The sequence below is a fragment of the Ammodytes marinus genome, assembly GCF_949987685.1.
Source record: "Ammodytes marinus genome assembly, chromosome: 7".
NCBI classification, from domain to species: domain Eukaryota; kingdom Metazoa; phylum Chordata; class Actinopteri; order Uranoscopiformes; family Ammodytidae; genus Ammodytes; species Ammodytes marinus.
Genome location: NC_137211.1, coordinates 32,379,834 through 32,401,454, shown reverse-complemented (window position 1 = coordinate 32,401,454; position 21,621 = coordinate 32,379,834). Strand labels below are relative to the sequence as shown.

Sequence of the window (21,621 nt, the reverse complement as noted above, 5' to 3'; positions counted from 1 at the left end):
GAAATGTAATATTGCCATGCCGAATCTCCTCCTTTCAGCCTCTGTGTGAAATGTTCAAAGAAAAGTTAGATGTGCCCTAATTGGTGGTAAAACAGAAAATGCACTGGAGTCTGTTGGAATCTCTAGGACAGGCCTTGAGATTCATGTGAACACATTGTAGGAAGTAAATCATAGGGAGCTTTGTAATTAAACTGTGAATTGATCAGAACTGATGGGATGTAGACAATCTTTTTTTTTTAGATTATTTTTGGGCGTTTTTCACTTTTTTTAGACAGGTTTAGAGAGAGAGTTGAAATGGTGCAAAGAGGGGAGGACATGCAAAGAACCGACCACAGGTCGGATTTCACACCAGGTCTGCTGCGAGGTCTGAGCCTGTAGCGATACGCTCTAACCAGGATGTAGACAATCTTGGATTACACTATTTTGCTGCATTAAATGTATCGGCAAAATTTAGCACATAGCGGGCCGGTTTCGCAGACATGGATTAAGCATATTCTGGACTAAATTGTACTTTCAATGGACAATCTCAATTCAAAATTCCATTTAGTCCAGGACTAGGCTTAATTCATGTCTGTGAAACTGGCCCAGCATCTTTTTAACTCTAAACTCAGTGTTGTTAAGTGAGGGGTGGCAGTTTAATAATGGTAACTGCAGGCTGGTCTTACTTAGTGTTGAATAAAGACACTAAAACTTGATTATTCCCTTTGTTTCCTCAGTGTGAGGGAGAGGACTGGTGTGGCCTCTGGTCTCGTGGGCTGCATCCGTCTGCTGGACGTCAACAACCGCGTGCTGACTCTGCAGGAGAGTGGAGGAGACAGTCAGTATGGCAGCGGGGTGGGAGAGTGTGGAAACAACCCCTGCCAGCCAGATCCCTGCAAGAATGGAGCGGCCTGCCAGGTCAAGGAGGCAGAGATGTTCCACTGCAAGTGCAGCAAAGGATTCTGGGGTAAGCTTCCTCAGCACAGTGGAGCAGCTCAAAGTGTTCCTCATGGGATTTCACGACAGTCGTGGAATGTTGAAAGGTTTATCCAGGAGTGAGGGCAGGGAGATAAGTAGAAAGTATGGACGTTTCCACACTCAAGAGTTACTCACAAATCCTAAGTAAGCCTCATTAGACAATATAACTCGGGCAGGGGAGCGCTGGAAGTCTTTTTTTAAACACCAACATAGTCAAATGTGTGTGTCCAACACAGATTAAGTGTTGACGGCACAGACAACGTAAAACTTGTGTCAGAGTGGCCCCTGGCCTTTCTCTTCTTCCATGTCTATTCCTTCTCTTTTTTCTCCCTCCAGCCGATGCCTATTAACCAGCAGCTAACAGAGAATATAGTTGGGAGCAGACTGCATCAGGGCCTAGCCAAGCATGTACTGCAGCCTCCTGAAGAAAAGCTTCACAGCAGGCCCAAATTATTGTCAGAGTTAACCTTCATGCTTGAATAGTTATGGATTTTATACTAACATAGTCAGCTCAGTGGTTAATGAAACCACAATTCAGCAAAGTTTTAAGAGCCATTTTACTTTGAATATTAAATACGGACCAGTAAAGTATCACATTACATTCTTGTTGTCTCAAATAAGGAAGGTGCTTCAAGAAGCAAAGCTTACCCTCCACTCTGATGAGGAATTACTAGTAAAATGAATGAGGATAATGAAAATTGGACATTAATTTTGTCAGCGTGTCAATTTAAAAAAGTGTCCAAGCTCTATGGTTTGGAAGGCAGGGACATTGGAGAGTTGCAGTTAGAAAAGGGACATGTAAGGACAGCCTAACAAACAAGTGAGGTGAGATATGGAGAGCATGATGTATGAAACAAGAGCTTTAATAGGGAAGAAGTCAGAGAGGAGGATGAAAGCTGGCTTGAGGGAGAAACCCAGCGGGGCCGGCCTTCATTAAAGCCCTCTCCTCACCACAGGCTCTGACTGCGGGCTGAGGCAGAGGGCAAAGTCATCACCCACCAAACTCTCCCTAACCCTCCCCCACAGCCGGCGTTGGCCCAGAAAACATGGCCACGTGGCGGGGAAGGCTCTCTACTGTCTAATCTGGATGTGTCATATTCCAAATCCTATTCGAAAATGACCTCTATTGCTGAGGAAATCCTCATACTCTGCTTCACCCCTTCCTTTTTACTTTTTTGAATTGTCTCCTAGTCTTCTGATATTGAATAATAGAGAAGGTGGTGGAAAATGTAGGTGGTTTTCTCATTGTGGATTTGTGTGTGTGTGTGTGTGTGTGTGTGTGTGTGTGTGTGTGTGTGTGTGTGTGTGTGTGTGTGTGTGTGTGTGTGTGTGTGTGTGTGTGTGTGTGTGTGTGTGTGTGTGTGTGTGTGTGTGTGTGTGTGTGTGTGTGTGTGTGTGTCCAGGTCCAACTTGTGCTGATGTCCATGACCCATGTGAGCCTAACCGGTGCCACCCCTCGTCCCAGTGCCAGGCCCTGCCCGAGGGAGGATACAAATGCGAGTGTCCCATGGGCCGTGAAGGGAGGCACTGCGAGCAAGGTAATGTGTCTATCCTGTGGTCTACTCTATAGCCTCATTTCCACTATAGCCTCACCTATAGCCTCGATCCCACTGAGTGGTACAGTTCGGTTCAGTACGGTTCCTATTTTTTGCACCCTTTTGTTGGGGTACCCATCCTTCCCAAAGGGTCCAACAAGAGTGGAGCCGCGTGCCGTGCCGAACCGAACCGAACCGAACTGTGCTGCTCATTTGATAGGAGGCATTTGTCTCCAGTGATTATCAAGGAGCGCTATCTTTTGGTCTTTAGCCAGCATTGCAGCATCGTCCCAAAAAATTCTGTCCCCTAGAAAATAATTGAGAACCACTGAGTTCGATCAATGTGCTGCTCCTGGCCTCTCCCTCCTAGATAGAGAGGTGAAGTCCTTGTTTTATGCTGATGACCTTGTTCTACTGTCTCCTACTGAACAAGGACTACAGCAACAGTTAGACGTAGTAGAACAGTACTGTCAGAACTGGGCCCTGGGAGTAAACATGAAGAAAACCAATGTCATGATCTTTCAAAAACGCCCCAGGTATCATGAGAACAAACATAATTTTACTATTAATAATCATGTGATTGAACACAGTATGAGTTATACCTACCTTGGTAGGGATGGGAATCGAGACCCGGTTCCTCTTCAGACCCGGTGCCGAGTCTACCAATTCCCTGGAATCGCTAACATGCCTGCTTAACGATTCCGCTTATCGGTTCCGCTTGTTGCAAATGTGTCATGACTTGACACTCGCGCTGCTTTGTTTTGGTTCAGAACGCAGCAAACATGGCGTTGAGACAGAATCTCTCTAAATGTTGGTTGTTTTTCACTTGAAAATACGGCCACTTGCAACAATTGTAAAGTTTCCATTTCGTCAAATGACACGCGCACAAGCAGGAGCGCAAGCGAGCAGACGGCGATCCTGGCGGTTAAACGTTTAAATGTCCGCTGCCTGTCTAGTCGACACCAGAATTGCCCATTGGACTTGTACATACAATGTGTGAGAATGAACGTGTGTGTAGGCATATGTGTGGGCTAATAAAAGAGGGAGAGAGATAAAAAGGTGAGAGCAGCATAAAGCAAAGCAAAAAGGTTTTCTTGACCGCTGCCTTAAGCCCCGCAGTGTTTACTCACGTTCGTCAGCTGGTTTGTTTCTTTTTCCTTCCGTCAGCTGTTCTGCTGTCTTTACGCACGGCGGGTCGAGACGAACCCAAAACAACATACAGTGGAACTCTGCGGTGATAAGGAAACGATAGTCTACACTTAAGTTTAACAATAAACTTCATAAAGACACACTTAAAATAACGATCTCTGCCCATACAAAAAGCACTGACTTGGATAACTTGATGGAGCGATCGATGTGCAAAGAACACCCGGCACATGTGTCTGATGACGGGCCGTTATATTAATAATAAACAGCGGGCGGGCTTATAAAAAAGGAAGAGAGATAAAAAGGCGAGAGCCTTTTTCTTTTTCCTCCCGTCAGCTGTTCTAATGCACCCTTTACGCACAGTGGTTGAGACGAACCCTACACTAAAGTTAAACATGACACTTTGTAACTACACACTTAAAATCACGATCTCTGCCCATACAAAAAAAAGACTTGGATTACTTGAGGAGCGACCGATGTGCAAATGTGTCTGATGACGGGCCGGTAGGCCTATATTAATAATAAACAGCGCGCTGCACATTAGAACAGCATGTACATAAAATATCTCGTATCCTTCCTGAGAGGGCATACATGATATTTTTTCTGCAAACAAATAGTTAATTTGCCAAAGTTGATAGCTGGTCTTATCTTTACAGAAGACTTCTTTGTATTTTTTATGTCAGTTGAATTTTGTTTCAAGTTGAATGCAAATGAGCACAGTTAATATTCCAAAAGGCACAAGCTCTTCCTTGACTGTTTTCAGTCTGTGTTTTTAGTTTTTAGGGAACATAGTGGCATTTGGGCTTAAAAAGGCAAACCTTTTTTTTTGTCCGGACCAATTAATGTGAAAATTGACAATTTCCTAAAGTACTCTTGATAATCTTTACACACACTAGACACACTTCTGATCAGATCTTTAAGCAGGTTAATACAAATAAACACATTTGTACTTATTTTCTCACACAATGAGAATCGATAAGGAATCGGATCGATAAGCAGAATCAGAATCGTTAAATTCTTATCGATTCCCATCCCTATACCTTGGTATAACCATAACAGCATCAGGGAGTTTCAACATGGCAGTGAATGCACTAAAAGAAAGAGCTCGAAGAGCTCTATTTGCAATTAAGAGAACATTTTATAATTTCCAAATTCCAATAAAAATCTGGCTTAAAATATTTGATAGTGTCATCCAGCCCATTGCGCTGTACGGTAGTGAAGTATGGGTCCACTCAGTCATCAGAGCTATACCCGCTGGGACAAACATCCAACAGAATCTCTACATGCAGAATTCTGCAGATACATTTTACATGTACACAGAAACACACCAACAAATGCATGTAGAGCAGAATTAGGCAGATACCCACTGATAATTAACATTCAAAAGAGAACGCTCAACTTTTTTAACCACCTGAAATGCAGCCCCAGAGACACCCTCCACTCCAAAGCCCTCCAAACCCAAGAGCTGAGCCCAGAAAAGAGTCCCCTATGTCAGTTGGTACTGAGGCTAACTGCCCCCTCTCAGACACATTCTGACCAGCCTCACAACAACACTGCTCTCCAAACAGTAATCAGAGTAAAGCAAATTATAGCACAATGTAAAGAAACCTATCTGGACCATTGGGAAGAAACAACTAAAAGCCAAAGTAGATAGGAATGTTATTTCGCCCTTAAAAGAAATTATGAATTAGCAGAATATCTCTCTACTGTCAGAGATAGAAAGCAGAGACAGATCCTAACCAAGTACAGGCTCAGTGACCACAAACTGGCAATTGAAACAGGAAGACACAAACAATCATGGCAACCAAAAGAAAACAGAAAATGTGGTCACTGTTCGACAGGTGAGGTTGAGACAGAGATGCACTTTCTCCAACAATGTACAAAATTAAATGACACAAGAAAATTGTATTTGAACAAGTTCAGCTCTTTAGTGCCAGATTTCAAAGAGCTGAACGACCTCTCCAAATTAAAAATACTCCTCGGAGAAGGAGTATGTATTAAAATGCTTCAACCTGTAAGACAGTGAATGATTGAAGCACACACACACACACACACACACACACACACACCCACACACACACACACACACACACACACACTATTTAATATTCATACAGATGTATATATGGTTCATATTGTATATTGTTTTATTTTGACACATATTGTGTATTGTTTGAATGTTTGGATTTATTTGATGTTTTTCTTTGGCAATATTGCTTTTAAAAAAAACTTTCATGCCAATAAAGCCAATTTTGAATTTGAATTTGAATTTGAATTTGAGTAGAGCCTCCAGAACTCCGCTGGGTCAGTCAGCACATTGGATTTGCTGTGCTTGTTAGAGCAGTAAATTCTCTTTTCTCCTCTCCTCTCTCTCTCTTTCTCTCTCTCCCCCTCTCTCTCTATCTCTCTCCTCTCTCCCCTCTCTCCTCTCTCTATCTCTCTCCCTCTCCTCCATCCCTCCCTGCCTATCCGCCCACAGGTGTTGTGTTCAAAGGTTGTTGTTGTTGTTGTTGCTTAGCACCACATGGCAGAGCCGGTGCTCTGCTGGGAAGAGGACCAGACAGCTTCGGCTGCTTTTGAAGTTGATCATTAGTACTTTTAGGCGGCGTCACATTCCAGAGTCTACACCATGTTTTTCCCTCCCTGGCTTTGTAGATGTTGTCATGGAAGTTTGCAGAAGTTAATGCGACTTGTGCTACGGTAAATGAAAGAGAATATTCTAACGTGCATGTTCCAAACGGGATTGAAACATGTGTCGTTGCAAACCGGATGGAGATAGCTTCCTTCCATGCCCCCAAATCCCAGGTAGCAGGTGATCCAAATAAATTGAGGTGAACCAAAAATCAATGCTGTGCGAGCCAGAGCGTCTCCCGTTAGAAAAAGGCAAATTTTTCACAGGAATCAATGAGATAAGCTGTAGTGTCAGCCCCAGACAGGAGCTCACAGATCTGGCTGCAGCCGAGCGGACGTCCGCGCTGAGAAGAACAGCTAAAAGACAGGTAGCTTAGAGCCCACTCGTCACAAGCCTGAAGGTGAATCAGTCGCGATGTTTAGTGTGTATAAACTATTGTGTGCACCCGTTCAGTTGAGCTACGGGATCCATTTCAATTTTGGCAGGGTTCGTCACCGCATCTCACTGCAATGACATTCTCCATCAAGGGCTTTTCTCAAGGGTGTTCCAATAGTATTAAATGGCCTACTGTGACCCTGTGATAGAGGAAATCATGACTGTTTAACCAAAACAGGATGATTTCAACTAAGCCGGTCCTTGAAAAGCTCACTGCAGTGGATACTTTGAATTTCTACAAAGAGATACAGAGATGACTCCTATTCACACTGAAAACAACTCTGCTCAAAGTCTGATTGTAGGAGCTGTTCAAACTTTTAACCGGCAAATGAGCATTGCAGCTGCTTTGTACCTTACCTTAACCAAATTTATATAGGTCTAATGGGTTTAATTCGAAGTATCAATAAGGCAGCATTGCTAAAAAAAAAAAAAAAATTACCTCAGAGCTTACCATCAACCTCTATAGTTTTTCAGTCATTTATTTCTGCAACATTCAAGCAAAGGAAGGTTGGTGATCTGCTCCTGGTGGTCGATGGATCCTCTATCTCCCTATCCTCTGAAGCTTGCAACCTGGGTGTCACCTTTGACTCAAACCTCTCATTTCACTCACACATCAAACCCGTTGCCAAATCCTTCTTCTTCCACCTCAAGAACATCTCCAGACTCCGCCCATCACTGTCTGTGGCTGTGGCAGAAACACTCATCCACGCCTTCATCCCCTCCTGTCTGGACCACTGTAACCACTTACCCTTACCCCAGCATCAATTACAAAACCCTCCTGCTCACCTACAACCAGTTTTCCAACATTTGGCGACCGAGCCTTCAGTCTGGCAGCCCCACCCTCTGAATGGAGCTCTCTCCCCTCAGACATTCCAGATGCACCATCCCTGGTCATCTTCAAAACTCGCCTCTTCAACTCAGCCTTTTGCCCCTGACCCCTTTTCCTTTGTTTTTGCTACATTCTGAACAGCTCTATTACTCTACTATAGTTCAGTTTAGTGCACGGATCCTTGCTGGGTGTGCAAGAGCATTTTTTCCTCTCCTCCATGGTGTGTGCCATCATCATTAGCAGCCTTCTGCACAAGAACTAATTAGCTTTCTCATCTCCTTCTGCCTTCCCCCATCCTGACTCCACTCAGCTAATCCCAGACAATTGCAAAGAAAAGCTAAGCGTGTGTGTTAGCTTGTGTGTGTGTTTGTGTGTGTGTGTGTGTGTGTGTGTGTGTGTGTGTGTGTGTGTGTGTGTGTGTGTGTGTGTGTGTGTGTGTGTGTGTGTGTGTGTGTGTGTGTGTGTGTGTGTGTGTGTGTGTGTGTGTGTGTGTGTGTGTGTGTGTGTGTGCGTGTGAGCCTCTAGCATTGCACGGACCCCTTGAATAATCGTAGTTGCAAACAACATCCTAAACAATACCATGATGATTCACCCTTAAATGATATTTAATGTCAAGCCACTTGTTAGAAGGATGGCACGGTGCCCGTCCTAATCACTGCAGACAGACAGAAACGGGACAGCCAGACGTATCCATTGCAAATACATGCATTTGTGAAAAAGGCCGGCCAAAGTACAAGGGCTGCAATATTTGATGGGTCCCCGCTCTGATGTTTGTCTCAACATGTATGTCTCCAAAGGTTCTCTGTCATACTGTGTAATCAGTCTGGCATAAGGGGTTTTAGAATGTTTTATTTGCATTTCTGTCCGGGTAAAGTCTTAATCCTAAAGGCTATGCAAACAAAATCCCATCCCTTTCTATTACGCTGACACGTCCCTGCACGGAACTATCCGTGAATTTGAATTGACTTTAGTCTATTTGTATTTTTCCAGTGGCTGAGAGGACAGGGGCTTACATGCCATTATTCATGGGAGACTCCTACCTGGAGCTTAAGGGACTCCATCTCTACGGCCATGACCTGCGGTAAGTCTACTGTCTCTGCATGATGACACAGTCTAGACTACTGTGTGATGCTAAACACAGGTGTGGCATGTGCTATACACAGGCTGAGTCTTTTCTGTGCCCGAGGCAAAGCTGCCTTCTTTAAGCCTGAACTGCATTGACAATAAGGATTACACAAACAACACAATATCCAGCCCTAAGCATGAAGAATACATAGTATGTCTATGTCATTTGCATGTCATTTGAAAGAGCACCAGTGCACCAAGAACAAGCGAAGAAGCCTCTCTTGTTCTTTCTACAGTATGTCTGGTGCTTTGTGTTTCTGACTCGTGCTTGGCGTGTGCTGTGTTTGCAGTCAAAAGCTCAGTATGACAGTGGTGCTCATGGCCACTGACTCCAACGGTATGATCTTCTATAACGGCCAGAAGTCGGATGGGAAAGGAGACTTCATTTCTCTGTCCCTTAATAACGGGATCCTGGAGTTCCGCTACGACCTGGGGAAGGGACCCGCTACCATCAGGTTAGAATCAGCATCATCATCTTTACCTACACTACTGGGGAATGCAGATATAAGAAATACATATAAAATAGATTATCTCAAGACAATATAGGATATCAATCTTTTGTAATACTAGTATAACTCCTTACATGATATTTGGGGTGCTATAATTATCCTATAAAATGTGCGTACAAAATGTTAACTTATAGATATCATCATGAAGCTTTGACATTTGATTTCTTACATAAGAAACAAATCTAACTAATAATGCATCTATGTTCATCTCTTTAAAAAAAAGTCTAGATGTTGGATTAAGCCAGAGTTAAAATGGTTTTTCCATTTTTCCATTTTAACATATTAGTGTACAACGCTTTTACAGAACCGATTTTGACACAGCCATTTTTCATTTTAGAAACCAAAGAAATGACTTAGTACAGGTCTAAAAAATGCATGTTTTTAAGAAAGAAATGTAGGGGAGAACGGGGTAATCTGAGCCACTTTTTACATTTGCTCCCCTCTAAGCGAGCTAAAATGATTTATCACTCAAATTTACACATTTCCCATTAATTCAGGATGTTTCCTAGAAATGGGCATTAGCAGAATTTTTTCAAGACAAAGGGCAGTGAAAATATGATTGTTTTAAAAAAAGTTGTTGTAACAGTTAGAATCCTGAAAGCTAGCCACACAGTCCAGAACTAATGTCGGACTAGTAAAAGAATGATGGGGTTTGTTCAATTAAGCAAAGCACATTTTCTAAACACTTGAAAGTAATTCTGAACAAATACAACATATTATAATTCAAACGGTTTTAATAAGATTCAAATTAAAGATAGAACCAGTTAGATTAGAACACAGTCTGGGGGTCAGAACACAGGACCCTTAGAGCCAGCTTGTGTCTGTGGGTCAAAGCATAGGAAAATCAGAACCAGCGAGAACAGCCTGGGACTCAGAACACAGGATTACTGGATTATAACAGCAGCCTGTCATACTCTACAACTAGGCCTACTCTACATTCCGTGTGGTTGCCCCAGATCGTCTTCCTGGTGTATTTCCTTGGCATGATAGCTTTTCTACAATGTGTATGACATTAAAATAAAACATATGTTATGTAATATTACATTAAAATATGTTTAAGACTAAACTTAACTTGTGCCTCATGGTGGGGGAAAGTGAGACAGTGGCTCACTTTCCCCCACCACCACAATTTGAGAGAAAACTACCTGTTTTAGCATTTCAGGCTAATCTTTAGCTAATATCATCACATGGTTTTTATATGTTGGTAGTTCATCAACACGTATGATAGAAGTTTTTCTACGTGAATACATTTGCTTTGGCACAACAGTTGATTAAGTTGACAGCAAGAAAATTTACTTTTACATGCAAAATACCTATTTTGGTGAAAAAAAAACATGCTTACCACAGCACCATGAGGTCCTCTCTTTCAGGGCCATGGGGAAATGAGAGGGGCTTGAAAACATACATCTCACATGACCACAAATGTTTTCCGTTGCCTAGATACAGGGGGTGGCTCACATTACCCGATGCCTCAGATTCCCCCGTTCTCCCCTATTATGAATCAGACAATAAACAATATATGAACAAATTCTTCTTTAATAACCTTCAGAATAGTGCTAGGACTGATTGGGGGAAGTGCTATTGAAGTAGAATTCCAAAATTGACCATTTATCTATTTTAGTATGACAGAAGATTTGTTATAGAAACAAAATTGACCAGTGCTTGAGGAAGAATGTTTATGCCAGGAGTGTCTCTCCTTAAAAGGACAAACTGAACACAGCACTGTGTTTCTAAGGAGCGTTCCTTTCTAATACATGACTCACCTGAGTATCTGTGTGTGTGTGTGTGTGTGTGTGTGTGTGTGTGTGTGTGTGTGTGTGTGTGTGTGTGTGTGTGTGTGTGTGTGTGTGTGTGTGTGTGTGTGTGTGTGTGTGTGTGTGTGTGTGTGTGTGTGTGTGTGTGTGTGTGTGTGTTATCAGGAGTAAGGAGCCGATCCAGCTGAATGTGTGGAACACCATCAACCTGGAGCGCTCCAACCGCAAAGGAGAGATCATGGTGAACAGGAAGGACCCTGTCCGTGGGGAGGCTCCGGTAAGACACAGCCAGCTAACCAGCGCTGCTAATGGTTGTGTAGCTTTTAGCATGCCAGGCTGTTGGGCCTGTCTATGCTTAGCCTTGCTTGTGCCATATAAATATATTTATTTGATCATCTGCGTTATCCTATCACGTCATTGCCCCAACCTCAGGCTTCAGTGCCTTTCAACTTGCCCCCGTGGGCAACATTTGCCGTTGAATCAGCAACTGTGTCTCCCTTTGCTAAGGTGTTTCTCACACCACATGGTTCTGCCCACTTGATTTGCTGAAAATCCCCCGCCATCACCCAACATCCTTCAAGGTAAGAGGGAGTGCTCTGAATGTAAAGCGGGCCAGTTTGACAAGCTGTCTTCTCTTAGGAAAACACAGCCTTTCAGCTTGCTGACATACCGGAGATAAAACTGTGTGTTTTATCATAGAGCACAACAGCAGCTTTTACTGCTGCAATACAGTACATTTGATACATTCAGCCTGGTGTCTGGGAAGGTGCAGGCAGATAAAGGAGATAGAGAGAAGAGCCTAATGAAACTCCTCAGCCCTGTGTCTACACCAATAAAGCGGGTACATGCTTCCAAATGAAGGCTATCTTATAGTCTGATAAGCCTGTAAATCATCCAATTATATTAAACAGTGTAATTTGTGATTATGAACATGCACTCTCCATCATCCCCTTCTAAGACGCGATGCTGTCCTCCCTGCTCTGTCCTCCCCACGCCGGCTGCTATAGTGCCCATGGTGATTGTGTTTCACTCCAGCAGCACAGGCAGACAATCTTATTAAAAGAGGAGAGCAAGGAAAATGAGAAGATGGTTGGTGGGGCTGGATTCAAGAGATGAGTCAAGACTAGTTATGGAGCTCAATGCAGAGACCCACATCCAGTACGGTTAGGTTGGGTTAGCCTAGGCTGTTTATTCACACCAGATTTTTTTTCAGCGCACACACAGTACGGACTGGGAGTTGATCATGAGGAGATATTCACTGATTTTGACACAAAGCTATTTTGACAAAAAGCATTCTCCAGAGTCACTGACTCCACCTTTATTAGAGGTGTCATTAGACAAATGAGAGTTTTACGCTGTGATTTGCATCTTGGCACAAGGCTCTCAGCTAATTCTGTCCTACGTCTGCTTTTAGAAGTAGGAGGGACTTCTGGAGAGAAGCCCATATCATATGAAGGTGGTCACTCACAGACACGTGTGTAGTTACATATTGCATGTGTTCATCATACAATAGACAGCTCGGGCTGCCGGCATGATGAAGTGCATACTTTCAGAGGCGCACAGGTACAGGGAGGAGAAATCAAGATCTACTTCACCTCATTAAATGGCAGCAGTCTCTAAATGAGCTTTGGTTAAAGAAGCACTTTTCACTGTTTCTCATCCATGAAGCTTTTTTTTCCTTTTCATCTTTTCTTAGCGGCACCATCTGCTTCATGCATGGTCTTTTCAGACTCACTGTCTCAGTTGCAGTCACTCTTTAAGTCTAAACACTCTCTCGCACAGCTTTTTGGTTGTATATGGTACAAAATAGAATGCAAATTTATGTATGTAATGTATCTCACTTGTCTGTGCTACACTGCAGCTCTATTTAATGCTCTTAGAGACTTGACCTGTGCTAGGACTGATTGGGGGAAGCGCTATTGAAGTAGAATTCCAAAATTGACCATTTATCTATTTTAGTATGACAGAAGATTTGTTATAGAAACAAAATTGACCAGTGCTTGAGGAAGAATGTTTATGCCAGGAGTGTCTCTCCTTAAAAGGACAAACTGAACACAGCACTGTGTTTCTAAGGAGCGTTCCTTTCTAATACATGACTCACCTGAGTGTGTGTGTGTGTGTGTGTGTGTGTGTGTGTGTGTGTGTGTGTGTGTGTGTGTGTGTGTGTGTGTGTGTGTGTGTGTGTGTGTGTGTGTGTGTGTGTGTGTGTGTGTGTGTGTGTGTGTGTGTGTGTGTGTGTGTGTGTGTGTGTGTGTGTGTGTGTGAGAATAGAGTATATTGGAGTGTGTGTGTTTCTTGTGCTTGTGCACTCCTACCTCTGCATGCCTCTCTGTGCACACACTTACTAGTCTTTCCCCTAATAACTCTCTTCCTCCCTATTTTCTGTCTTTCTCTATGATGTGCTGTCTGGAAATAAGAAATCACGCAAGGTAATGAGACCAGTCCCAGTCACACCTTGGCCCATGTGGTTCACTACGTTCCCCTGTCACATCCATCTATCCAGGCATCCACAGCACGCAATAAGAAGGTGCTTCTGCAGAGCTGCTGCTACCTTTTCAAAGGAATAGTTCAAAAACATGTTTTTTTTTATTTTAAGCTTGTTGCCTCACTCCCGGGTCCAAGACAAGGCAACAGAAAGTATTCCTTTAACTCAGCTTCAAATATTTTCAATCAAATACCATTCACCTACTGACAAGACCGTCCACGCTGCTGTTTCATTCTTGGTATGTATTTGATTCTAAAATTAAGTGCAAAAAATCTAGAGCGCAAGAAAAGGTAGTAAATAAACAAGCCCCAACAAGCAAACAGGACGGTTTAGTGATGTTGTAAAGTTTTTCTTCTGTCTATCGAAGGAGGCAGACTGATACTTCGTATTTGAGCTAAGCTAACTAGCGATGAGCAACCTTTGCCCATTTTTCCTTCAAAATGCACGCACAGTTAGAGGAATGGTTTCTGTCGCCTTGTCTTGTTAGGCAAAAACGTAATGATAAAAATGTTAACTATTCCTTTAAAAGCCCCAGCTCTGTAGAAAAACTTTTCCATTTCATAATCCCATACACACGTACACACAAACAGCACTGAAGTAGAGATGCTCTGAGAGGACGCTTTGGCTTTCACCTCAGTCCATCTGCTGCGGGGGTGGAAGGTGGGTGGGAAGAGGGAGAGGAGGCGCTCCTTTTTGTGACGGCCATTGTTTTTAGCAACAAAGAAACGTCTTCATTAGTGCAGCGTAGGCGGTGCCGTGTGGCTGTCGTGAGCAAAGTGAGAGCGAAGAGGAGGACATACACCGGAGCAGACAGTGAGGTGCAAAGCAGGGCTGTTCTTTTCTCATCTGCTCTCACTTCTCTGGGAAACAGGGAAAACAATCACGCATTCTATCATATCGCTCACTCACTCAGCCATAAAAACACAAACAACTGAGCGAAGAACGCTCCATAGAACCAACTGTCCTCTCTCACCAGGTGCAGATTATTACCTTTTTATTAACACAATGAAATCTCACTTTAAAGTCAAAGAAGAGTAACTTTACATGGCTACTATGTGCTCAAGTTTTAGAATACCACATTATAGACATCTCAAACAAGATCAAAGTCCCTACAGTCTGGTATTTCTCCAATCTCCATAGGGGAGGAGCCCGGCCCCGTCTGCTAGTGGAAGGCAGCACCTGATTGGTTCATGTAGTCATCAATCTAGCCTTCAGTCAGACCGGACCCTCCCCACTTTCCATCTGTTAGTGGAAGGCAGCACCTGATTGATTCTTGTAGTCGTCGATGTCAACATGGATCAACAAAATACGCTTGTGAGATATGGCTGGTCTCGTCACCAGGCTACATTGACGACTACATGAACCAATCAGAAGCTGCTATACTATAAGGTATAAACGCTAAATCAGAACACAGGTCCTGATTGGCCCAAGCATTTTCTGACCGGCTCCTCCCCACGGAGATTGAAGAAAGTCCAGACTGATCTGCGGGAGAGAAACGAATACGAAGGCTGGTCTCACTAGGCTACACCCCCCCCCCCACTCCCATATCAAGGGCAAGGTTAAACATGCCTTTTTAACTTTAATGTGCTGAGTTAAAAGAGAGCAGTACTGGTTACAGACAGAGGTGACCCCCTCTGCTCTGTGATGGGTGAGAAGCTTTGTCTAAGCCTTAAGTGAGCAGTGTCAGCTCGGTCCAGCAGCTTTGCCCTAGGTCCCCCCTCCTGCCCCCAGAGGCTTCAGCCAGGCACCACTGCCTCCTGCTCTCCAAATCCCATTTTAAATAAAAGCTGAGGTGCTGCCAGCTTCCTTGCACAAAGCCTGTTTATTTGGCCCCTTCTTTCATTTTCCCAGCAATTAACTCCACTTTAGCCCTCTAGCAATTACTGCTCTACATAAAATAAAGATAATTAATTCCATCCATCTGAAGTGTGTAGGCTCTTCCATGCAAAAACAAGGAAGTGGTACCTTGCTAATGCAAAAGCAATTGTCCCAAAGGTTTGGTGGTAAGGATTTCATAGCGGTCTGCCGCGCAAATGAATTGCAATTAATGTGCCTCCACACTCAACTGTTTGAAAGGTCTGTGCTTATGATCAGCCATTCATTAGAAAATGTCGGTAAAGAACCATCCATATCTCAAGCCCGGCCAGGTTCTGATTTTCTTTCTGTAGTCTCTTTTTATGTCTGGCAGATAGAGGATAATTGAGCACTCTCTCCTAGAGACATAGAAATCCATTATGTTGTAATGTATCAAGTGTATTGACGTGGAAAGAAGGGCGAGGAAGTGCAGTTAATGCATCTGCCGGCTACAAAATGGATAAATCCCCCTCCTTTTTTATAAGACTGGGACATGTCCTCCAATGTAGAAATTCATCCCACCCTTCATATGTCTAGTAAAAGGACACAACTTATTTCACACTCCCTGGACATATCTCACTAAAGTCAAATCATAAACCATTATCACCTGAATAGAAAACTCTTGAAGGGACAGGGCCAATTTGATAAAGAAATGATAGAGTTGTTCACCAGTTGATACCTGTTTGTGTGCTCTCTCGTCAGAACCTGCATGTGGACCTTAACCTTAAAGAGTCTCTGTATGTGGGTGGAGCTCCCGATTACAGCCGACTGGCAAGAGTGGCAGCGCTCACGGACGGTTTCAAGGGAACAATCCAAAAGGTAAACGCTTACGACCCACTGTTTCTTGAAGGAGTATTGTGTCAGTAGCTTGTGGATTTATAACCGCTAGCTTATTTGAATGAATCTGGGCCCTTGTGCCCTCACTGTAGCAACATTTAAACAATAGGCTATTATCTGTCCGGCTTTCATATTAGTAATTTTCCATTATAAGCTCACACTGTGTCGGGCAGTGACTCTGCTCATTTGCATTAGCATGTACTAATAATAGAATACACATTCTGAAGTCCCTCCCATTCACTACTCTCAGATCTCTCCCTGACAGCCTTCCAGTTTTGTTGTGTTTTGTTTCCAGCAAAAAGCTCATCTCTGGCTGCCAAAAATAACCCAGTAGAACAAAGGCAGGATCTTACTGTTTGTGCTAACTTGTCATTAGTTCTCTGCAAACTTTCCCTTGACAGTTTTAGAAGAACAAATCAAAAGCTAAATGTGACGTGTGTCTTCCTCGGCCCGTGGGGAATAGTTCATTATGAGGAAGATGTTATGCTCTCTCAGTTTGAGTTCCTGTATAACATGCGCTTGTAAAGATGTCCTCCTGTGTGGAAGGCCTTCATATCGAGAGGAAGGACGTCACCACACAGTGTTGTTTGCTCTTAATATCTTTAGATTAAATGATCATTCAGCCATAATGTTTTCTTTTGGACAACAAAGTGTGTTGCGAAGGAGAGAAAAAGATACATAGATAAGAGATTTAAAAGCAAAAAGGTTAAGTAATCAAAATAATAATTATTATTAAGAGCATTGCATAAACACAAGGCATAAAAATAGAAAACACTAGCCTCTATTTTTAACTAGACATTAAATTGAGCTACTTGGGACTTTATTTCTGACTTGAACTGTATATTCTACACAGCAGCCCCTTTATTGAAGTCCCCTTCACAATTACATTCTAAATTAACTAGCATACCAACATGTACACTGTAGTCCTAGTATGAATTGGGCAGAGATCAGTTTGAGAAAATGGATCTGGTACTATTGTGCACCAATCAGAGTTTAGAAACAGCTGTGGATTTGTTTGCGTATATTCCCAGGCCACGCTATTTAATTTCATGTGAAAGAAAAATCAAACTTTTTTTTTTTACTGTTTTCAGCAGCTGAGTTGTACTAACCATGAGCCAATCTTTGGTGTGTCTGTGAAAATCATCAGTGTGTCTCTAACCCTGTGTCTGCTCCCAGCTCATTCTGATGGGCACCCCCATTCTGAGAGAGGAGAACGGCCTGCGCTCCAGCAACATAGCCATGTTCCAGGACCATCCCTGTAGCAAGGAGCCCTGCGACAACGGGGGCCACTGCGACCCACAGCTGCACACCTACGAGTGTGTCTGTCTCAGTGGCTTCTCAGGAGGACGCTGCCAAAACAGTGAGTATCCCTGTAATTACCATACGTGCTAGCTCCAGATCTACTTATCATAGCAGTTAATCATTGTAACTGTACAAATTGTTCTTTTTCTTGTTCCAAAATGTATTTGGTTTTTGCTCTGAATGGATACATGGCAGCATTTTGGCTGCCATCAAAGCATAGCCTAGTATGTGTGGGACTGAAATCAGCGGTACTCCATGTAACACTGCTTGTTCCTGGCATGGAAAGTGAACTACTAGTCTAATTTTCCTCTTCTTTTAAGAGCCGTGTTTTCATTGTGCTCTGTGTAGGCGAGGTAACATTGACGCTATCAGACATGTGATGTCTCTTTTATGTAAGGGTGTTTACGTATTGCGCTTATGAAAATGATGAAACAATTCAACACCGCCAATTGAATATTCATGAAATGTTCTTTTTGAGAGTTGCACAAGCCTTTTATCATCTTTCTGTCTTCCTGCCAGACATATACACTCACTCTGGGCCGATTTGTCTTTCATACTCAGTGGCTGCCTTCACCATTAACCTTGTGCGTGTGGCCGGCTGTCCCTTTCACGTTAATTAAAACTACAGATGCCCCCTTGCCCCATTTTGCTCACACTCCATTGCCTCCAGCTCTGATAAATGAAGCCTCTTATTGATTAGTGTGATCTCATCTACTTAACCGTCCCTGCCCCTCTCCTTCACAGCCATCTATGAAAAGTCTGCCGGAGAGACCGAGGCCATCGCCTTTAACGGGCGGACCTTCATGGAGTACCACAACGCAGTAACAAAGAGGTAAGGGAGAGGACAGCCTAACTAACATACCCTAACCCTATTAGCCAAGTAGCCCCTAGTCTATCTGTCTCCTCCTTGGTAAGACAGTGTGGATGGGTGCTATAGGGCTTCAGGCTGAACTGTCCAGTCCTGCTCTTTCCTTTGACAGGATTTCAGTAATTAGCGAGACGGTTTAAAATCATTAATGCCCTGAGCATGCTCAGTTCACACTGCGTTCTGCAGCTTAGCACACACTGGGCAATAAGCACACATACGTGATTCAACTTTCTGTCCTGTTTACATTGTGTGTTTGACTGTAAACACAGATATGTCGCCTGCCATTTTTTAACAGCTGGTAAAAAGGGAAAAAGCTGATGACGCCAATGTGAAATGACTCCTGGAGCAGGTCTATATCAAAGAATAAAAAATATTTTTAAAAATATATAGAAGAAGAAGAAGAAGAAGAAGAAAAAGAAGAAGAAGAAGAAGAGTCATTTAGGCAGTGGTTGAGACATTTCCATCATGTTTTAATCTTCCATCCATCTATAAGGTTTACAACAGTGCACCCTCTGGTTGGAACAAACAAAAAACCTTTATGTGATAAACCTAAAAAGACATCAAGCATACGGCTCTATATCTTGGTCTCACAAGCTTTTCACCCAAACACTCAGAGGTGTGAAAAGCAGGGCCTACAGCCTGTAGTGTTGAGGCACGCAACTCACACTCACTCACAAACATCTGGCTGGAGAACACAGCTGTATATATATATATATACATATATATATATTAGGGCTGTCAAATTAACGCGTTAATTTCGATTAATTAATCACAGAAAAATGTACGCGATTAAAAAAATTAACGCAGATTAATCGCACTTCTATATTGCCCTTTGACCCGGTGCAAAAGAGGTGAGACGATAGCGGAGCTGCACCTGTAGCTTGCTGACACGGCCCGCACGGGATTAAAGAGTAAAGAAAGAAGCATAGAGAGGGCTCTATGGACGTTTTATGGGCTGCTCCGGGCAAATAAGCATGAAGGTAGGAAGTTATCTTATGTTATTCTCCGCAGTGTCTGTGCATTGATTTAGTGGGTGCCTAATTAACAATGTAGGTTCAAAACTCTCAATCTTCTCCGTGTCTCAATTTTGTTTGCTAGCTGCGATCGTCTCCAGCAAACGGACACCCGCCCCCTCTCACTCTTCCTAGCATATGCCTGTCTTTTTTCCTCCTTTGTGTGTGTCAATATTTTTGGCTATGAGTTGAATGTTGAATGAGTCGGCATAGGCTATGCGCACCTGTGTGGCAGTGCAGCGCTGTCTGTTGTGGGAGATAGACCGTCGTCATTTAGCCTGCTTGTTTTTTTGTGGTTTTTTTTCCGGCGCTAATAGTTCCGAGAGAGAGAGAGACGAACGGTAGCCTATACAGCTGTTTATAAACAGGCATAAAAGTGTCATATAAGTATACAATTAATTCAGATTAATTAATCACAGAGCCTGTAATTAATTAGATTATTTTTTTTAATCGCTTGACAGCCCTAATATATATATATATATATATATATATATATATATATATATATATATATATATATATATACTGTATATATATACAGTATATACTGTATGTGTGTGTGTGTATGTGTCTGTGTGTGTGTGTGTGTTTTATGTCTTTTTGCTGTTTGTCTAGTCGTTCCAGCTGCCTGTCCCTCAGTCTGTTTGTCACATGTCTTGTCTCATGTAAATGTCCTTCACTGTCTCCTTTTCACCCAAGCCAACTGACCAATGAGATCCCAGAGTAAGTAGACTTTATAACTGGGTGGTTTCCCAGCTTCAATCAATCAAGCCCAACTAACAACAACCCCCAAAACAACATATTTGATAGTTAACCCAAATGAAGAGATTAAACACATTTGTTCCTGTCATAGTAACCACAACAAAATCATATTTACCGTTCAAGTCAGATTTAATCATTCAAACTTCATGTCCATGATTTCATTTGCCAGGTTCCTTTATATTCCAACACATTAGATCATTCCTTATGTTCCAGTGCAAAGGGAAGCATGAATGTGTGCATGATAAGCATTGTGCTCAACCCTTAGAGGAAACAAACTGCTGTACGGAAAATGTGTAATATTTTATGCATGGTTTTAACTCTTTCATATACAAAATTAATTGCTGTGCACTTTACGCTGAATGGCATTATCTGTTCTGATGGGAAATGAAAAAAAAGGCCCCCTCCAAAACCACAAGAGGAGGAAATAACCTAGTTTCTTCAAGCCAGTAGAGATTGTGCTCAGGAAATCCCTTGGTCATGATTTAGTTATTAAGGCTTTTTGGTCCTTCTCATTAGCCCAGTGAGTAACCTCTCATTTCTTTTAAAGACCCACAAAGCGGCAAAGCAGAAATCAGCTCAAATTAAGCCGACTGGATCGACCCAGAGTTCCAATCCCAGCCAGGGCTTGTGTCATTTCTTTTTTGCCAGATCTCAGACTGTAATTGTGAATAATTAGGGAGTGGGAAGCACAGAGAGGAAGTGACATGTTAATCACAGATTTGTAGATTAGACCTCCAGTTGAGATGTGTGCGCAGTGTGTAGCCGGGGGCATCAATCTCTCTTAGGGGGATGGACAGTGGTCCTTGGAGCCACACTGTCAAAGGTTTAATGGATGTCACATTTACTAAAAGCAGCAATAAGCGTGAGTCTGAGCAAACCAGAGGCACTCTGCAGGCTTGTCCATCAATTCAGCTTAATTTGATTTTGTAAAAAGAAATGAATTCATTTCTCGAGAGGCCATAAAGAGCCGGCGAGGCCAAAAAAGTCAAACGCTCACCTTGGGTTAAAATGACGTTACTATTTACAGCACCCTTTGATCGCTATGCGCGCGGCTCAGCTCCATTTAGCTCCATCCCCGTTACTTCACTGACAAATCCCATCTGGCCAAGGCTCTCCACTGATATGGCTCTTGACCCCATTCTTTGACAATTGTCCAATTTTTCTCATTCAACACTTCCCACCTCTAGACAGAAGGTAATTGCCGCTGCAATGTGGTGTACAGGACCATCAATATGAAGAAGTGGTTCAATAATTGGAGGCTGACTTAAAGTAGCCTTCGTAAGGATATGGATGCTGCCTGTACTTAATCTCTATGCTCATGTTTAAAAATGGTTTCATCCCCGGGCACATTGCTGCACTAGTCATCCATCTTGACCCCACCACTTCCCTTGAGAGAAAGCTCCTTTTTTTAAGCTACACACTTCCAATGATCGCAATGCTATCGACTGTTGACGTGGTCGATATTGTAGAGCAAAAGAAAGAAAGAGGAAAGCTGTTCTTTTTGCTGGCTCCAGATCTAAACTAGACCTCTGTGAGTCACACAGTGGGCTCACAACATGCTTCCTTCCTCCCTACTTC

The 21,621-nt window shown here is 42.9% G+C and overlaps 1 protein-coding gene across 2 annotated transcripts in view; it reads left to right on the top strand.

Annotated features, from left to right (window-relative positions):
- agrn (agrin) overlaps window positions 1-21,621 on the top strand; it is a 502,577-nt gene that overhangs the window by 469,763 nt on the left and 11,193 nt on the right. For both annotated transcript variants that reach the window (XM_080031352.1, XM_080031351.1), the window contains exons 26-33: window positions 717-946; window positions 2,361-2,495; window positions 8,525-8,615; window positions 8,950-9,114; window positions 11,088-11,199; window positions 15,964-16,080; window positions 17,275-17,458; window positions 18,145-18,232. In XM_080031352.1, the coding sequence (XP_079887478.1) occupies window positions 717-946; window positions 2,361-2,495; window positions 8,525-8,615; window positions 8,950-9,114; window positions 11,088-11,199; window positions 15,964-16,080; window positions 17,275-17,458; window positions 18,145-18,232 (1,122 nt within the window). The remainder of the gene's footprint in view (window positions 1-716; window positions 947-2,360; window positions 2,496-8,524; window positions 8,616-8,949; window positions 9,115-11,087; window positions 11,200-15,963; window positions 16,081-17,274; window positions 17,459-18,144; window positions 18,233-21,621) is intronic.